The sequence below is a fragment of the Eulemur rufifrons genome, chromosome 3 (assembly GCF_041146395.1).
Source record: "Eulemur rufifrons isolate Redbay chromosome 3, OSU_ERuf_1, whole genome shotgun sequence".
NCBI lineage: Eukaryota > Metazoa > Chordata > Mammalia > Primates > Lemuridae > Eulemur > Eulemur rufifrons.
In genome coordinates this window covers 24362962-24377196 of record NC_090985.1, presented here as the reverse complement: position 1 = coordinate 24377196, position 14235 = coordinate 24362962, and the positions used below count along the sequence as shown (strand labels likewise).

General features: G+C 53.4%; 1 protein-coding gene across 12 annotated transcripts in view; it reads left to right on the top strand.

Annotated features, from left to right (window-relative positions):
* MROH1 (maestro heat like repeat family member 1) overlaps nt 1–14235 on the top strand; it is a 64533-nt gene that overhangs the window by 22939 nt on the left and 27359 nt on the right. For all 12 annotated transcript variants that reach the window (XM_069466761.1, XM_069466760.1, XM_069466753.1 and 9 more), the window contains 7 exons: nt 15–166; nt 783–923; nt 1352–1444; nt 6740–6818; nt 8113–8226; nt 11133–11206; nt 13153–13275. In XM_069466761.1, the coding sequence (XP_069322862.1) occupies nt 15–166; nt 783–923; nt 1352–1444; nt 6740–6818; nt 8113–8226; nt 11133–11206; nt 13153–13275 (776 nt within the window). The remainder of the gene's footprint in view (nt 1–14; nt 167–782; nt 924–1351; nt 1445–6739; nt 6819–8112; nt 8227–11132; nt 11207–13152; nt 13276–14235) is intronic.

The following is a 14235-nucleotide window of genomic DNA, read 5'->3' as shown; positions in this document are numbered from 1 at the left end:
AGGGTTTGTTGCAGCCCTGCAGCACTTCAGTGAGAGCACCCTGGAGTATCTGGCCAATCTGGACCAAGCCCCAGACCCCACGGTCAGGAAGGACACCTTTGCCACCGATATCTTCAGCGCCTATGACATTCTCTTCCACCACTGGCTGCAGAGTCGAGAACCCAGGGTATGTCCCTGTAGCCCTGCCCATCTGGGCCTGGCATGGCTTCCCTCTTCCACTCCAGGCCTGGCTGCCACTATGAGAGCCTCTGCTCTGCTACTGTGTGGGCTTTGACTGGGGGTTGCCATAGGGTGGGCAGGGGGCCGAGGCATCTGTCTACACCTGCTGCCAGGGTGCTCCGGCCCTGAGTTCCCTGCCCACAGTTGGTGCTCCGGAGGTGGGTGGGTTGCATGGGGAGCAGAGATGCCCTGGGCAGAGCCTCACCTGTGGGTCCCACACCTGTAACTGACGCCAGCCTGCTCTGGACCTTGTCCTGTTCTCCTTGGGCACATGTGCCTCCGAGGCCTCATCATTGTGGATGTCACCCGGCTCCTACTCTCTGCCTGCCCTGAGGCCCCTGCTGCCTGGGGTGACACTGAGTGTGTCCTACACGCTGCTTCTGCCTGGCTGCCATCCAGTTGTCCGTGGTTACTCCACTGCTGCACTCTGACCTATGGCTGCTGGGCCCACTTCTGAGCCCTTTAGGACCCACTGGTAACCTGGGGTTCCTTCACGCCCCCCCCCCCCCCGGCACTTAGTGAAGGGCTCTGTGTGGCTGATGCCCTGCCCCATCTCTCCGCAGCTCCGGCTCGCCGTGGTGGAGGCTCTGGGGCCCATGAGCCTCCTGCTGCCCAGTGAGAGGCTGGAGGAGCAGCTCCCCAAGCTCCTCCCTGGGGTCCTCGCCCTCTATAAGAAGCATGCTGAGACCTTCTACGTGTCCAAGGTGTCTGTAGGCGGGGCAGGTCTACCACCCAACCCCTAAGGACCCCTTAAATCAGACCCTGGGGCAGGTAGCACTGAGTGGTCTGTTAAGATTCAGTGGTGGGTTTGGGGCCTTCTGCATGCAGGAAGTCCTCCATGGGGACCAGCTCAGCATTTTCCCGCCACTCTACCCTGGATGGGTATCCAGGGAGCCTGGACCTCTTGGCCAGCTGCACCTGTAACCTAGGAAGCCCCTTTCCTGAGCCTCTTCCTAGGAAGCTCCAGATTCTGAAGGGTGGAGGTCAGGCTTCCTCGTTTGAGCCCCGAGGGTAGGGTCTGTGCCCTCCTGGCTTCTTCCTGCAGCCTGGACTGGGAGGCTCTGGTTGGCCCCACAGTCAGTCTGGGGGCTGGAGGCGGGACTGATGGCCCTCTTCTCCCTGCCCCGAGCAGAGCCTGGGCCAGATCCTTGAGGCGGCTGTGAGCGTGGGCAGCCGCACACTGGAGGTCCAGCTCGACGCTCTCCTGGCTGCTCTGCATGCTCAGGTAGGCCGTGGGGACACTGGGGGACAGGCAAAGGGTGCTGGGGCAGAGGTGGGTCCTGGTACTACGGGCTGGACTCCTCAGTGTGAAGTTGCCTGAGGAAGGGTGTGGGAAGTAGGAGTTGGGGCATCAGCCATCTGGGGCTGAAAGGGGCGTTCCGGAAGTACTCTGTGGATACGGTTCCATGACCCTGTTCTTGCCCTGCCCCAGCAGTGGCACATGCAGGTGACATAGGAGTCCCCAGGATGGAGGTGGCAGGATTGGGCAGCCAGCAGGGCAGAGCATGGCCCCAAGGCCTACCCTGGGTTGTCTTGGAGAAAGCTCAGTGCAGCCTGGCGGCAGTCAGGGGACCTGGTGAGGGCAGTGGGTCTTGGAGACTGCTGGAGGACGATCAGCTGGGCATCCCCGGTGTCAGATGGAGGAGGCCTGAGAACAGCTGGTGGAGCAGTGTGGGGCACCGTGACTTGGCGGTGGGGACGTGTGTCCCAGAGACTGGGTGGAGAGCAGAGGGCAGGAAACTGGAGAGAGCAACCAGTGGCCTCCAGGGAGGCTTTGTGGAGGAGGAGTGGAGTGGGGGCTGGGGTCTGCCGCTCCGCTCCGTCCGGCCGAGAGCCCCTCCCATACCCGCAGGCCCCACCACCCGCCAGCTCGGACAGTCCTGGCTCAAGAACACATCTTGGTCCCAGAAAGGGGAAGGGCGGAGGGCAATAACAGAGGTATTAAAAACAATATAAATATTGTGAACAACAATATGGTAACAAACTTTTAAAACTGTATGAAATGGTTAGATTCCTAGAAAAATTTTAAATGTCAAAATTGGTAGAAATGGAGAATTTGAATAAGAATAAACCAATAAAGAACTGGAAATAATATTCCAAAACCTACCTTCCTTAAAACAAACCCAGGACCAAAATGGTGGGGGGTTTTTTTATTTGTTTTGTTTTGGTTTTTCTTTTTCTTTTTTTTGAGACAGGGTATCGCTCTGTCACCCAGGCTGGAGTGCAGTGGTGTCATCATAGCTTACTGCAACCTCACACTCCTGGGCTCAAGTAATCCTCCTCCTCAACCTCCCAGAGTGCTGGGATTACAGGCATGAGCCACCTTGCCCAGCCAACCCAGATGGTTTTAAGATTGAGTTCTACTAAGCATTGGAGGAGTAATTAATTCCTGTCCTATAGAAGTTGATTTGGAAATGGGAAAAAGGTCCTGAGCTGCTGTTTCGGGAGAATCCCCAGACATCATAGAAAAACCGTCCCCAAACTGAGAGGGAACCGAGAGACCAAAGAATGATCCAACAAGTCCAGCTTGATGAGTTAGATGAGTTTATTAGAGGTTACTTACCAGGGTGCTTGCTCCTGGGCAGCACAGGAATTTCTTTCACAGGAGCTTCTTGCATGCAAAGTCTGCACCTGCCCACCCTGTGGTGTTGCCTTAAGTCCCTTCCCAGAGAGTGATGCAAAGTTTTTACATTGTATCTTCACTTGTTCACAGTGACACAAATCACGCAAGTGCAGTACTCTCATCATAGGCTGTCATGCAACCCATGTTTTTTGTTTTTTTTGTTTTTTTGAGACAGAGTCTCACTCTGTTGCCCAGGCTAGAGTGCCGTGGTGTCAGCCTCGCTCACAGCAACCTCAAACTCCTGGGCTCAAGCGATCCTTCTGCCTCAGCCTCCCGAGTAGCTGGGACCACAGGCATGCGCCACCATGCCCCGCTAATTTTTTCTGTATATATTTTTAGTTGTCCATATAATTTCTTTCTATTTTTTAGTAGAGACGGGGTCTTGCTCTTGCTCAGGCTGATCTCGAACTCCTGAGCTCAAACAATCCACCTGCCTCAGCCTCCCATGTTTTTGTTTTGTTTTGAGTCAGGGTCTTGCTCTGTCACCCAGGCTAGAGTGCAGTGGCGTCATCATAGGTCACTGCAGCCTCAAACTCCTGGCCTCAAGCAATCCTCCTGCCTCAGCCTCCCAGAGTGCTAGGACTACAGGCATGACTGCATCTGGCAACCCCATGTTATGTTTTTTTTTTTGTTTTTTGAGACAGAGTCTCACTTTGTTTCCTAGGTTACAGTGAGTGCCGTGGCATCAGCCTAGCTCACAGCAACCTCAAACTCCTGGGCTCAAGTGATCCTCCTGCCTCAGCCTCCCGACTAGCTGGGACTACAGGCATGCACCACGATGCCCAGCTAATATTTTCTATATATTTTTAGTTGTCCAGCTAATTTCTTTCTATTTTTAGTAGCAATGGGGTTTCGCTCTTGCTCGGGCTGGTCTCGAACTCCTGATCTCAAGTGATCCTCCCGCCTCAGCCTCCTAGAGTGCTAGGATTACAGACGTGAGCCACCGTGCCCAGCCCCCATGTTATGTTAATGACACTACAATTCTCCACTAGGGTGGGACTTGAGCATTACGGTTAGCAGAAGGGCACTCATTGTAGCATAGCCAAAGCAGCAGTAAAGCAGTCAAGGCTGGTCTGAGCCAGCCACTTCAGGGCAAGAGAAGTGCTGGGCACCTTTCCTGGGTCCAGTAGTTATTTTGGTACGTGTCTGGTCTACTTCATAACAGTTTTGCTGAACACTGCAGGCTAGCACAGTGTTTCTGTTATGTGGTAGGGAACCTGCATTTTTCCCTTAGCTGCCTAATCCATTCTGTGAAGCTAGCCTTGATTACAAATCCAAATCAGAACCGTATAAGAAAAATGTAGATATATAATTATGAGTATAGAAATGAGGATTTTATAAGGTCACAGCTAACTAAATCCAACACTGTACTTTTCAAAACACTTTATAAAGTAGGGCTTAGCCCAGAATGCTAGGCTTGCAGTAATAGACTAAAGGAAAATACTGAGTTCAGTCGATGCAGACAAAACTTTTGACATTTTTTTCTGTGTAAAACTCTTAGCAAGTAGGATTGAAATGGAACTCCCTTAACTTAATAAAGTTTATATACCTGAACTCTTAGCCTGTGTCACAACTGATGGGAAATGTTAGGCACATTCCCTGTGAGATCAAGATAGCAAGGGTCTCTGCCCTTACTGTGGGTGGGGTCCTGTGCTCCATCTATTGACAAAGGAAATGAGAAGTTCGAGGCTTGGCAGAGCAGATCCATCGTTCATTGTCACCTAGCCGCCACTCTTCCCAGACAAACTATCAGAAATAGTAAGAAGCCTGTGATCCCAGCTACTTGGGAGGCTGAGGCAGGAGGATCACTTGAGCCCAGGAGTGTGGAGGCTGCAGTGAGCTGTGATGACGCCACTGCACTCTAGCCTGGGTGACAGGGCCAGACCTTGTCTAAAAACACACACACAAACAAACTAAAAAACCTGTAAGGTCAGCAAGAGAGCCAGTTACAAAACCAACCTGTAAAAATCAACAGCATTTTTCTACACCAGTAGTGACCAACTAGAAACTATAAAAGTATGTGGTGTACAATGGCAACAGAAACTTACAATGAAGAGTCTGGGAATTAAGCTGAGAATGCCCAAGACCTCTATGGAGAAAAAGTTCACAATTCTGAAAACAACAGGGAGGGGAAAATGAGAGATGTAGCCCAGTGTCACCTGCTTAATGTAAAGATGCACAGAACAGCACATGCACAAACTGCAAGACAAACCATCCAGGGGAGGGGCTGGGAGTGGGGAAAGGGTTTAAAAGGGAAATGTAAATATACAAAAGCTGAGAAGGTAGAAAAAACCTGTTATTTGAGCTGTGCGTTCATGCCTTTTGTGTTTCTGTTGCGTTTTAGGTTTTTCATCTTGATTTGTGGCAGTTCTTTACAGCCTTGTGTTATATACTTATAGATACTTATTCCCACCTTTTCCTTTATGTCTTGGCTGGTTTTTTGCCATGCAAAATTGTTTAATTTTTACATTATCATTTATCTTTTAGGTTATAATTCCGGTTTTGTTATACATAGAAAAGCCAGTCAAATTCGGTGATTATTTTTCAAATGCTCCTCATTTCCCCTATACTTTTATTATTTAATCCATCTGGAATTTATTTTAGGGAAGGAATGAGTGAGAATCCAACTTACCTTTCTTCCAGATGAATACCCATTTGCATTAGTTAGCTATTGCTGTGTAACCAGTTATCACAAAACTTACCACCTTAGGCAACAATCTATTATCTCACAGTCCCAGCGGGTCCAGAATCTGGGAGCAGCTCAGCTGGGCGGCTCTGGCTCAGGATCCTGTGAATCTGCAGTCATGGTGTCCACTGGGGCCGTGTCATCTTCAGGCTCGACTGGGGCTGGAGGATCCACTTTCTAGGTGGCTCATTCATGTGGCAGGTGGCCTCAATTCCTGCCACATGGACTCTCCACAGGCTGCTTGAGTGTCCTCATGACATGGCAGCTGGCTTCCTGTAGAGCGAGTGATCTGAGGGAATAGGCAGGAAGCTGCAGCATCTTTTATAATCAGATTTGGTCTTTATAGTTGAAATGACAAGGAGCTACCTGGGAACCTAGAAAGAGCCCTGGGCCAGCACCTCCACCACACGCTGCTTCCCGACAGTTCTCTGAGAACTGGCAGAGTCCAGGTTAGGGTGGAGCCCTGCTGTTCTGGGGCCTTTGCTTGGTGCTGTGGTTACTTCTGGCTCATGAGATGGTCTCTACTAAAGAGTTGCTTTGGAGCCCTTTGTGCAAAGGCCCTGCTAGTGTCTTTTGCTGTGACACCGAGGTGAGTGGGTACCTGGGATGTCACACCTGGAACTCACCTGCAAGGTACCACGGAGCCCAGAGACACATCTGCCAACAGCCTTAGTTTTTACTTTACATTTTACCAATACAACTTAAAAAAAGATGTTGAGTGAATGAACTCTAGATGTTTTGGTTTTCAGTGCTTTATATGTTTATTAGTGGTTTCCGGCCTGTGACCTGGGCACGGGTGTCCAGGGGCGTGGGAGATGGTCTCCCTCCTAGTACAGAAGTGTTTCTGGATGCTGCTAGGAAGGATGGAGCTGGGCTTCTGCCGTGAAACTTGAGGGCAAGCTGTGTGTGTCTGTCTGTTGCTGTCTCTCTCCTCCAACTCCAAGGGGATGGGGCTGGTCGCTGAAGCACCTCTGATTATGCGGGGTGAGCACGTCCTGTGGCCTGGGCCTGGCCATCCCCACTCCTGGGTTAGAACGGGCCGGAGAGCGCCCTGCACCTAAGCTGTGGATGTGGAGGCACCGCCTGGAGCTCTCTGCCCAGCTGCTCAGGCCTAGCATCTTTAGAGGGCACACGTCCTTCCTTCCAGCCCAGCTGGGTCCCAGGGTGACAGCACTGTCCCCGTAACATCTGTCCTCTGTTCCCTTGAGCAGATTTGTGTGCCTGTGGAGTCCTCGAGCCCCCTGGTGATAAGCAACCAGAAGGAGGTGCTGCGCTGCTTCACCGTGCTGGGTGAGTGGCAGCGTCCTCCCACACCCTCAGCCGGCTGCGGTGTGTAGGAGGTGGTGGTGGCTGGGCTGAGGAGCCTCTTTTTCCACCTCTGCCTGGGCCTGCCTATGGCCCAGGAAGCTTCACAGCCAGGGCCTGACTGGTGGCCGTGGTCCAGAATCTGTTTTCCAGGCAGGGGCACGTCTGCCCAGCCTACACCCTTGCAACAGCCTGCTCTTCCGCACCCCTTGGCCTGGCCCAGGCCTGCTGTCTGCCCCCATCGGCATGTGCCTATGGGCCCTGATCACCAGTCTGGCGTTGTGCGACCCTGCCTGGAGGGGCCATGTGCCCTGTCACTGCCCTGCTAGTGTGCCGTGGTGCCTGGACCATCGGGGCCTGGTTTGCCAACTCTGTCCCTACACCATGCACGGGCCATGCTTGGTAGTCCCCAAAGGCAGAAGGATGGAGTGAGGGACCCTGCCTGCATCCAGGGCTGTCACACTGCTCAGGGCCAGCAGCATCAGCATCAGCATCTACCCAGAGCTGGTCAGAAGTGCAGAACCTCGGGCCCTCCCTAGACCAGCATCAGCATTGGCCTTTACAGGAGACCCTCAGGAGTGGAGGCCCCGGTTCCCAGGAGTCGCTTGGAAGGAGGAGAGGCAGGAGACTGGCCTCAGCTGGGCCGGGGGAGGGGTGTGGCGGGCAGGAGGACAGCAAGTCTGACATCCAGGCAGAGCAGGTACCCAAGGCCCACCTGCACTGTTGATGATGATGGTTCAGGGGATAAAGAACCTGCTGAGGTCATTGGCAGAAGGTTCCCATTGCAGCACTCAGAAGTGAAGGCTGGGTGAACAGCCCCTTGGGGGACCCTGGAGGTTGGGCTGGGGGTCCAAGTGCTCGATGGCGTGAGCATCTCCCCAACTTTAGACTGTTCTGGAGACAGGAGGGGCAGGAGGGCACAGGGTCCTTGTGAATGTGAGAAGCTGGGGTGAGCGGCCCAGATCCAGATTGGCCGAGCGTCTGCATCTCCACTCGCTCCAGGTGATGCTGATCCTCCTGGGCACCTGCATTAAACTCCCCCCGACGCCCCACACCCTGCCCAGAAGCCACCAGGGCCCATCTGAGCAATCAGGCAGCCCCAGCTTCTCACCAGTCACTCGGCGACTCCTCACTTGCTCCTGCTCTGTGCTGGGAGGTGTATAGACGCTGGGTGCAGGGACAAGCAAAGCAGGCACACTGCCCTGGGGCTGCAGGTGCAGGCCTGGAAAGAGGAGAGGCGGCTCTGGAGGGAGCTTGATGGGCATGTGTCATTCTGCAGCCTGCTGCACACCTGGCCGCCTGCTGGCCTTCCTGCTGCCTAGGCTGGACACCAGCAACGAGAGGCTCCGAGTGGGCACCCTGCAGGTCCTGAGACACGTCATCAACTCTGCTGGTGAGTGCCCCCCACGCCTGCCATGCCGGAGCAGGGCCTGGGAAAGGCAGACATTGTCTATCTTTCAGGTGAAAAGTAGTATCCTGCTTTGAATTCTTTTAAATATTTTCCCAACTTTCTATTTCACAAAAATTCCAAACATTTTTTAGAATTATTCAAAAATGAGTGTGTATTTCCTGGGGTACAAGTGCAATTCTGCTGCACTGATAAGTCACCCTGTGGTGAAGTCAGGGCCTCAGCGCCCCGGTCACTGAAGCAACACACATCGTTCCCGCCCAGCACCTCCCACCCCGCCGGTCGCCATTGTCCGTTGTTCCACCCTCAGCTTCTGTGTGTGCACGTTACAAACTGTCAGAGAAGCTGGAAGAATAGTGCCCATCTAGTGTCGCAAGAAGTTGATGGCTGATACCCGCCTTGGACGGTTGACATCAAACAGGCCATGTGCTCATGTGTACTCTCCAGGCTGGCACTCCCCAGGTGACCACTCCGCGAGGGTGCTCAGAGCTGCATAGCCCATCGTCACAGGGCATCTGACAGGTTGTCCCCTCATGTGGGCCCTCATCAGGGGCTTGCTATGATTTAGGTTAGTTGTCTGCTAGACTCCCTTGACCGAGAAGAGTCCTTTTTTTTTTTAGGGGTTGAGGCCAGTTGTTTTGTAGAATTTCCCTCGATTTTCATATGCATGATGATTTCCTCCCAAGTAGATTAAAGGATTCCGTTTTCCTGGTTTTAAGTTTAATTAATTAGTAATAAGCTTGAAAAAAAATAACATCTTTCCCATGTGAGTTCGTGGTTATCAGTGTGGCTCCCTTGTGTCCTGTGACAGAGTTGGTTCCCAATGGCCGTGGGCATATGAGGCCTGTAGCCTGTGTGCTGAGGAGGTGGCTGCCTTTTCAGTGGCTTGTAAAGCAAACAAAGAATATGTGACAGAGACCACATGTAGCCCACAATGCCTACTGTGCATATATATTTTTTAAATTTATGAGCAATCATCACAAATATGCCTAAAATATTTTGTAACTGGCCCTTTATGGAACAAATGTGCTGACCCCTGTCTTGTGAGCTTCACTGTCCATCAGGTGCTGGGCATCCCCAGTGCTCTCCTGGGTGTGGCTGGTGTTTGCTCCCCTGCCTTGCTGGGACCTGCTCCGGGCTTGGCTGCCTGTGCCCCACCGGTTCCCCATCCTGGAATGACTTGGCAGTTCGCTGTCACCAACAGGCTGCTCAGGGTGTGTGTCCAGCTCCTCAGGTGCAGGCGATCCTCACCTGGAAGGGACTTGTGGGGCCTCAGGCGTGTGTATCCTCAGCTTTCTTATTCACCTGAGAGAGACTTGTGGGCCTCGGGCATATCCTCGGCTTTCTTAGATGATGCTGGGCTGTGTCCCAAAGTCCTGTGCAGCTGTTCCACGCGCTGGCGCTCACATGGCTTTGCACCAGACTTCTCTGTCTGTGCCCACCAGGCAGCTGTCCTGCGTCTTCCTGACTGGAGTGGAGTCTAGTGGCATCGCACAGTATGGGTGGTTGGGATGGGTTTGCATCTCTCACTCGTCTCTCCGTTGGTCTGTTTCTTACTGACCTATTGGAATTCCTGAGCCCTTTGCTGTGTTTACCTGTGGCCATTTTTTCAGTTCTCTGTGCTGTTGTGATTAACAGAAGTTCTGGGCTTCAGGGTAGGCCTCAGGCATCTTTTCCTCCCATCTTTCTTTGTGTCCTCTATACTTCCCAATTCTTTTTTTTTTTTTTTTTTTTTTGAGACAGTCTCACTCTGTTGCCCAGGCTAGAGTGCCATGGCATCAGCCTAGCTCACAGCAGGCTCAAACTCCTGGGCTCAAGTGATCCTCCTGCCTCAGCCTCCCTAGTAGCTGGGACTACAGGCATGCGCCGCCATGCCCAGCTAATTTCTTTTTCTTTATATATTTTTAGTTGTCCAGCTAATTTCTTTCTATTTTTAGTAGAGATAGGGTCTCACTCTTGCTCAGGCTGGTCTTGAACTCCTGAGCTCAAACAATCCTCTTGCCTCCGCCTCCCGGAGTGCTAGGATTACAGGCGTGAGCTACTGTGCCTGGCCCATACTTCCCAATTCTGAGGTCATGAAGGGCCTTCTACAGTGGTGGTCCCCAACCTTTTTGGCACCTAGGACCTGGGACGGATCCAGCCACGTGCAGCGTGCCTCAGAGGGCACTTCACCATGCTTAGTGTCCTTTGTTTCTATTTTAGTTTAAGACAAGGTCTTGCTCTTTTGCCCTGGCTGGAGTCCAGTGGCGTCATAATTGCTCACTGTAGCCTCAAACTCCTGGGTTCAAGTGATCCTCCTGCCTCAGCCTCCCATGTTGGTTTTATTTTTATTAATCTCACAACCACTTCTTGAGAGCCACTTTTTATCCCCATTTAAGTGTCAGGAGACGAAGGTTATCTTGCTGGTTCTCAAAAGAGACCACCGGGAACGTGTGAGAAGTGCACGCCTGAGCCCCCAGGGGACCTGCTGAGTCAGAACCTGTGGCAGAGAGCAAGGGAGGACGAGCCTTCTGGTGGCTCTGTTGCCTTTGTGTTTGAGAGCCACTGAAGGAACCTCCCCAGCATTATGAACCTAGGTCTGTCTGACTCAGACTCATTCATTTACCTACTTCCCTAAACTGTTGACCTGTTAGCTTTTTTTCTTTTCTTTTTTCCCTCCCCTCCCCCATGCCCTGTTAGCTTTTTAATAAGGTAAAATAGTGTTATTTTGGGGAAAAAGATTTTTTGTCCTGGAGGGAAGTAGGCGTGCTTTTGCTCACGCCCTCCCCTGCTCCCAGGCAGGGCCACAGAAAGGCTGGGCCCTGGCACATGGCCTTGCGCTCCTGGTGGGGGATGGGACGCTGGGCCTGGTCTTGGTGGGGAGGCTGAGTTCTTTTGTTCATTTCTTGCAGCTGCTCAAATGGAAGTTCAGAAGCCTTTTATTCTCTCTTCCATGAGGCTTCCTCTTCTGGACCCCAGCAGCAAGGTGAGCCGACAGGTCAGCCCACGCTCTGGCATGAGCAGCTTCAGGGAATGGGGCCAGGCCCCGGAGCAGACACCCACATGTCCTTCAGTGTGTGCTGCTGGCACTCTCCCATGGCTGCTCTTGGTCTACTGGCGTGGCATGAAGTAGGGGAACAGTCCCCAAGACCACCCTCACTTCTGGCACCAGTCACAAGTCCAGGGGGTTCCCTAAAACCATGGTCAGGTTCAAAAATTCACTAGAAGGGCTCCCAGGACCCGCCTTGAGCTTTACACTCATGGCTACGGCTGATTACAGGGGAAAGATGCCACATAGAATCAGCCCAGGTCAGGGGTGCGTGGGGCAGAGTCCAGGAGGGTCCAAACGCCAAGCTTCCAGGTGTCCTCCCTCCGCAGGGTTACTTCCCCTGACCAGGCTGTGTGCCGAAACGCACAGCGCCTGCGTCTTCCCTGGATTCTGTCCTGTGGACCTGGCTGGCTGCCCACATGGCTGAGCTGTCTCCAGCCCCTCTGGAGGTGGAGCTGATGCCAAAGCCCCCACTGAGACCATATGGTTAGACCACCTGGTGTGGCCTGAGGCCCCCAGATAGACAAGGATGTTCTTAACAGGCAGGACATTCCAGGGCATAGTGATGACCTCCCAGGCTCGATGGCAGAGCCAGGCCTATCTGTGGGTAAGGTAGATCCTTAACTGCGCCAGGTTAGCCAGGGACTGCAGTCTTGGACAGGACCTGGTTTCTACAGGGGCAGCAGGGACCTCCTGGCCCTCTCTGGGGACCATGCCAACCTTTGTGCTGGTCCTGGGACTCCTCTTTGGGACCTTCTGTGAGAGTTTTATTGTGTTTCCTCAGAAGCTACTGAAATGGACCCCAAGTCACATCTGTTGCAGGGTCCCCTCTACACAGCCCACAAACCCCTGTTCTTATTCAGGGCTGTTCTCCCAGACACACTCTGACAGAGTCTTTGGGCTCCTCACAGGGGCCCAAGCTGTGTGACACCTGCCACGTCAGATAGCCAGATGCACTCTGCCTGGGCAGACAGCTGCCAGCCTGCTTGCTCCTCCAGACCTACCTGTTCCCCCAATAGCCACTCGAGACACACGTGTGTTGTCGGGAAGGACACGAGGAGGGAGAGGTTTGAGGAGTGATATTTGACCTGAGGTCTGAAGAGGCAGAGGCATTATTGCAATGTAGGGGAGAAGGTTCCCGAGGGAGAGGCAGCACACGAGAAGGCCTGGAGCCTGGGGCAGGGGCCGGCGTCTGTGCAGGGGAAGGAGTAGCTGTTTTCAGTCACATTGGACTGGCCATGCCTTTGAGTCTCCAGGCAGAGTTAGCAGGCAAGTCAGGACCCGTGGGCACAGAACTCCAGGGGTGCTGGGGCAACAGGTGCAGACTCAGGGTCCATCACCTGAAGGGTGAGACAGCTGGGGTGGCAGCACTTCCCAGGAAGTGTGTGGGTATTGCACAGGAGGAGCTGGCTGGGAGGGTGCCAGCCCCTGCTGCCCAAAGCCAGGTTGACTGGAGTCTGGGAGGGGTGGCAGCTGGTGTCAGAGAGGCTGGGCACAGGGGGCTTTTCAGCGGGGCCTTCAGCAGAGCTGCCCTGTGGAGTTGGGGGTGAAGCTTGATGGAAATGGATGGAGGGAGGAAACTAGTGAGATGAAGAGACTTCTGGGGGCTGGGCAGTGGGGGTGGGGGAGGCACGATGGGCAGGAGGAAAAGAGGCCCCTGCAGACCTGAGCACGTCCACAAGGGCTGCTGTCAGAGAAGCTAGAGAAGCCCCCACGAATCTGAGGGACTGAGAAGGTAGGCACAGGCACAGGTACAGGTGCAGCACAGGTGTGGGTGCAGCACAGGTGTGGGTGGGGTAGGAGTCAGGTTCCTGTCTGCTGGCTGGACTGGTGTGGTGGTCTCTGTCTGCAGCCCCTTCTTGACCTCTCATTGGTTTTGGCAGGTGAAGCAGGCTGTGGTGCAGGTGATCAGTGCCATGGCCCACCACGGCTACCTGGAGCAGCCTGGAGGCGAGGTGATGATCGAGTACCTGGTGCAGCAGTGCGCGCTGCCTCCCGAGCCACAGGTAAGGGGCCACTGCTTCGCCCAGCTCTGGGCCACGTTGCCAGGGCCTCCATCAGGCATGGGTCATGAGGAGCTGCCGGCCTGGCACAAGGTAGATGTGTGGGCCTGGGTCTGTACACTGACCCTCTGAGTCAGGGTCCCTGCACAGCAGCCATCCACTGGGCAGCTCCCAGGACTCAGAACACAGGCAGAAGATAGAGACTTTGCTCTCTTTGGGGTTTTTTTTATTTAACAAGCTACTGAACAAATGCCAATTGCTTCTTGAAGGAGAGCAAGGTAGAAAATAGCAAGAATAAACCACAAGGAGCAAGTACAGGTATAGGTGCAGGTACAGGTGCCTGCTTGGTGAGTGCATTGGCCCATGGGCCCCTCTAGCCCCAGGCCTGGTTTCTTCAAGTCAGTGGAGCCAGCCTATCCACGGAGGTCCACTCTGAGTAGAGATGCGGTCTCCTTCTTGTACTCCTATGATGTCAATGTGGTGCCCACTGTGCCTGCCAAGTGGCACATCTGTGTTAGTTTTGCAATAGTGGAGTTCAGGGACAGTGGGTGTGGGTGTGCTGTGACTTTGCACCTGCCAGGCCCCCAGTGAGGAGGTGCTCACTGCCCCCACTGTGGCCTCGGGAGGTCCACTTACCAGTCTGACTCCTCACGGCAGCGTCGTGGGTCATTAGGCACGAACTGGAGAGAGCCAGGACCCCTGTTTTAGTCTATTAGTCCCAAACCTTTTGGGATTTGAAGATCTCTTTTAATATTAAAATTGAAAGCAGGGTCTCAGGTATTTGTATACCCTTGTTCATAACAACATTATTCACAATAGCCAAAAGGTGGAAGCAACTCACATGTCCATGGAGCGGGTGAATGGATAAACAAAATGTGGTGAATGTTATTTAGCCTTAAAAAGGAAGGAAATTGACACACGCTGCACATGGATGGACCTGGAGGATGTTGTGCCGAGTTAAAC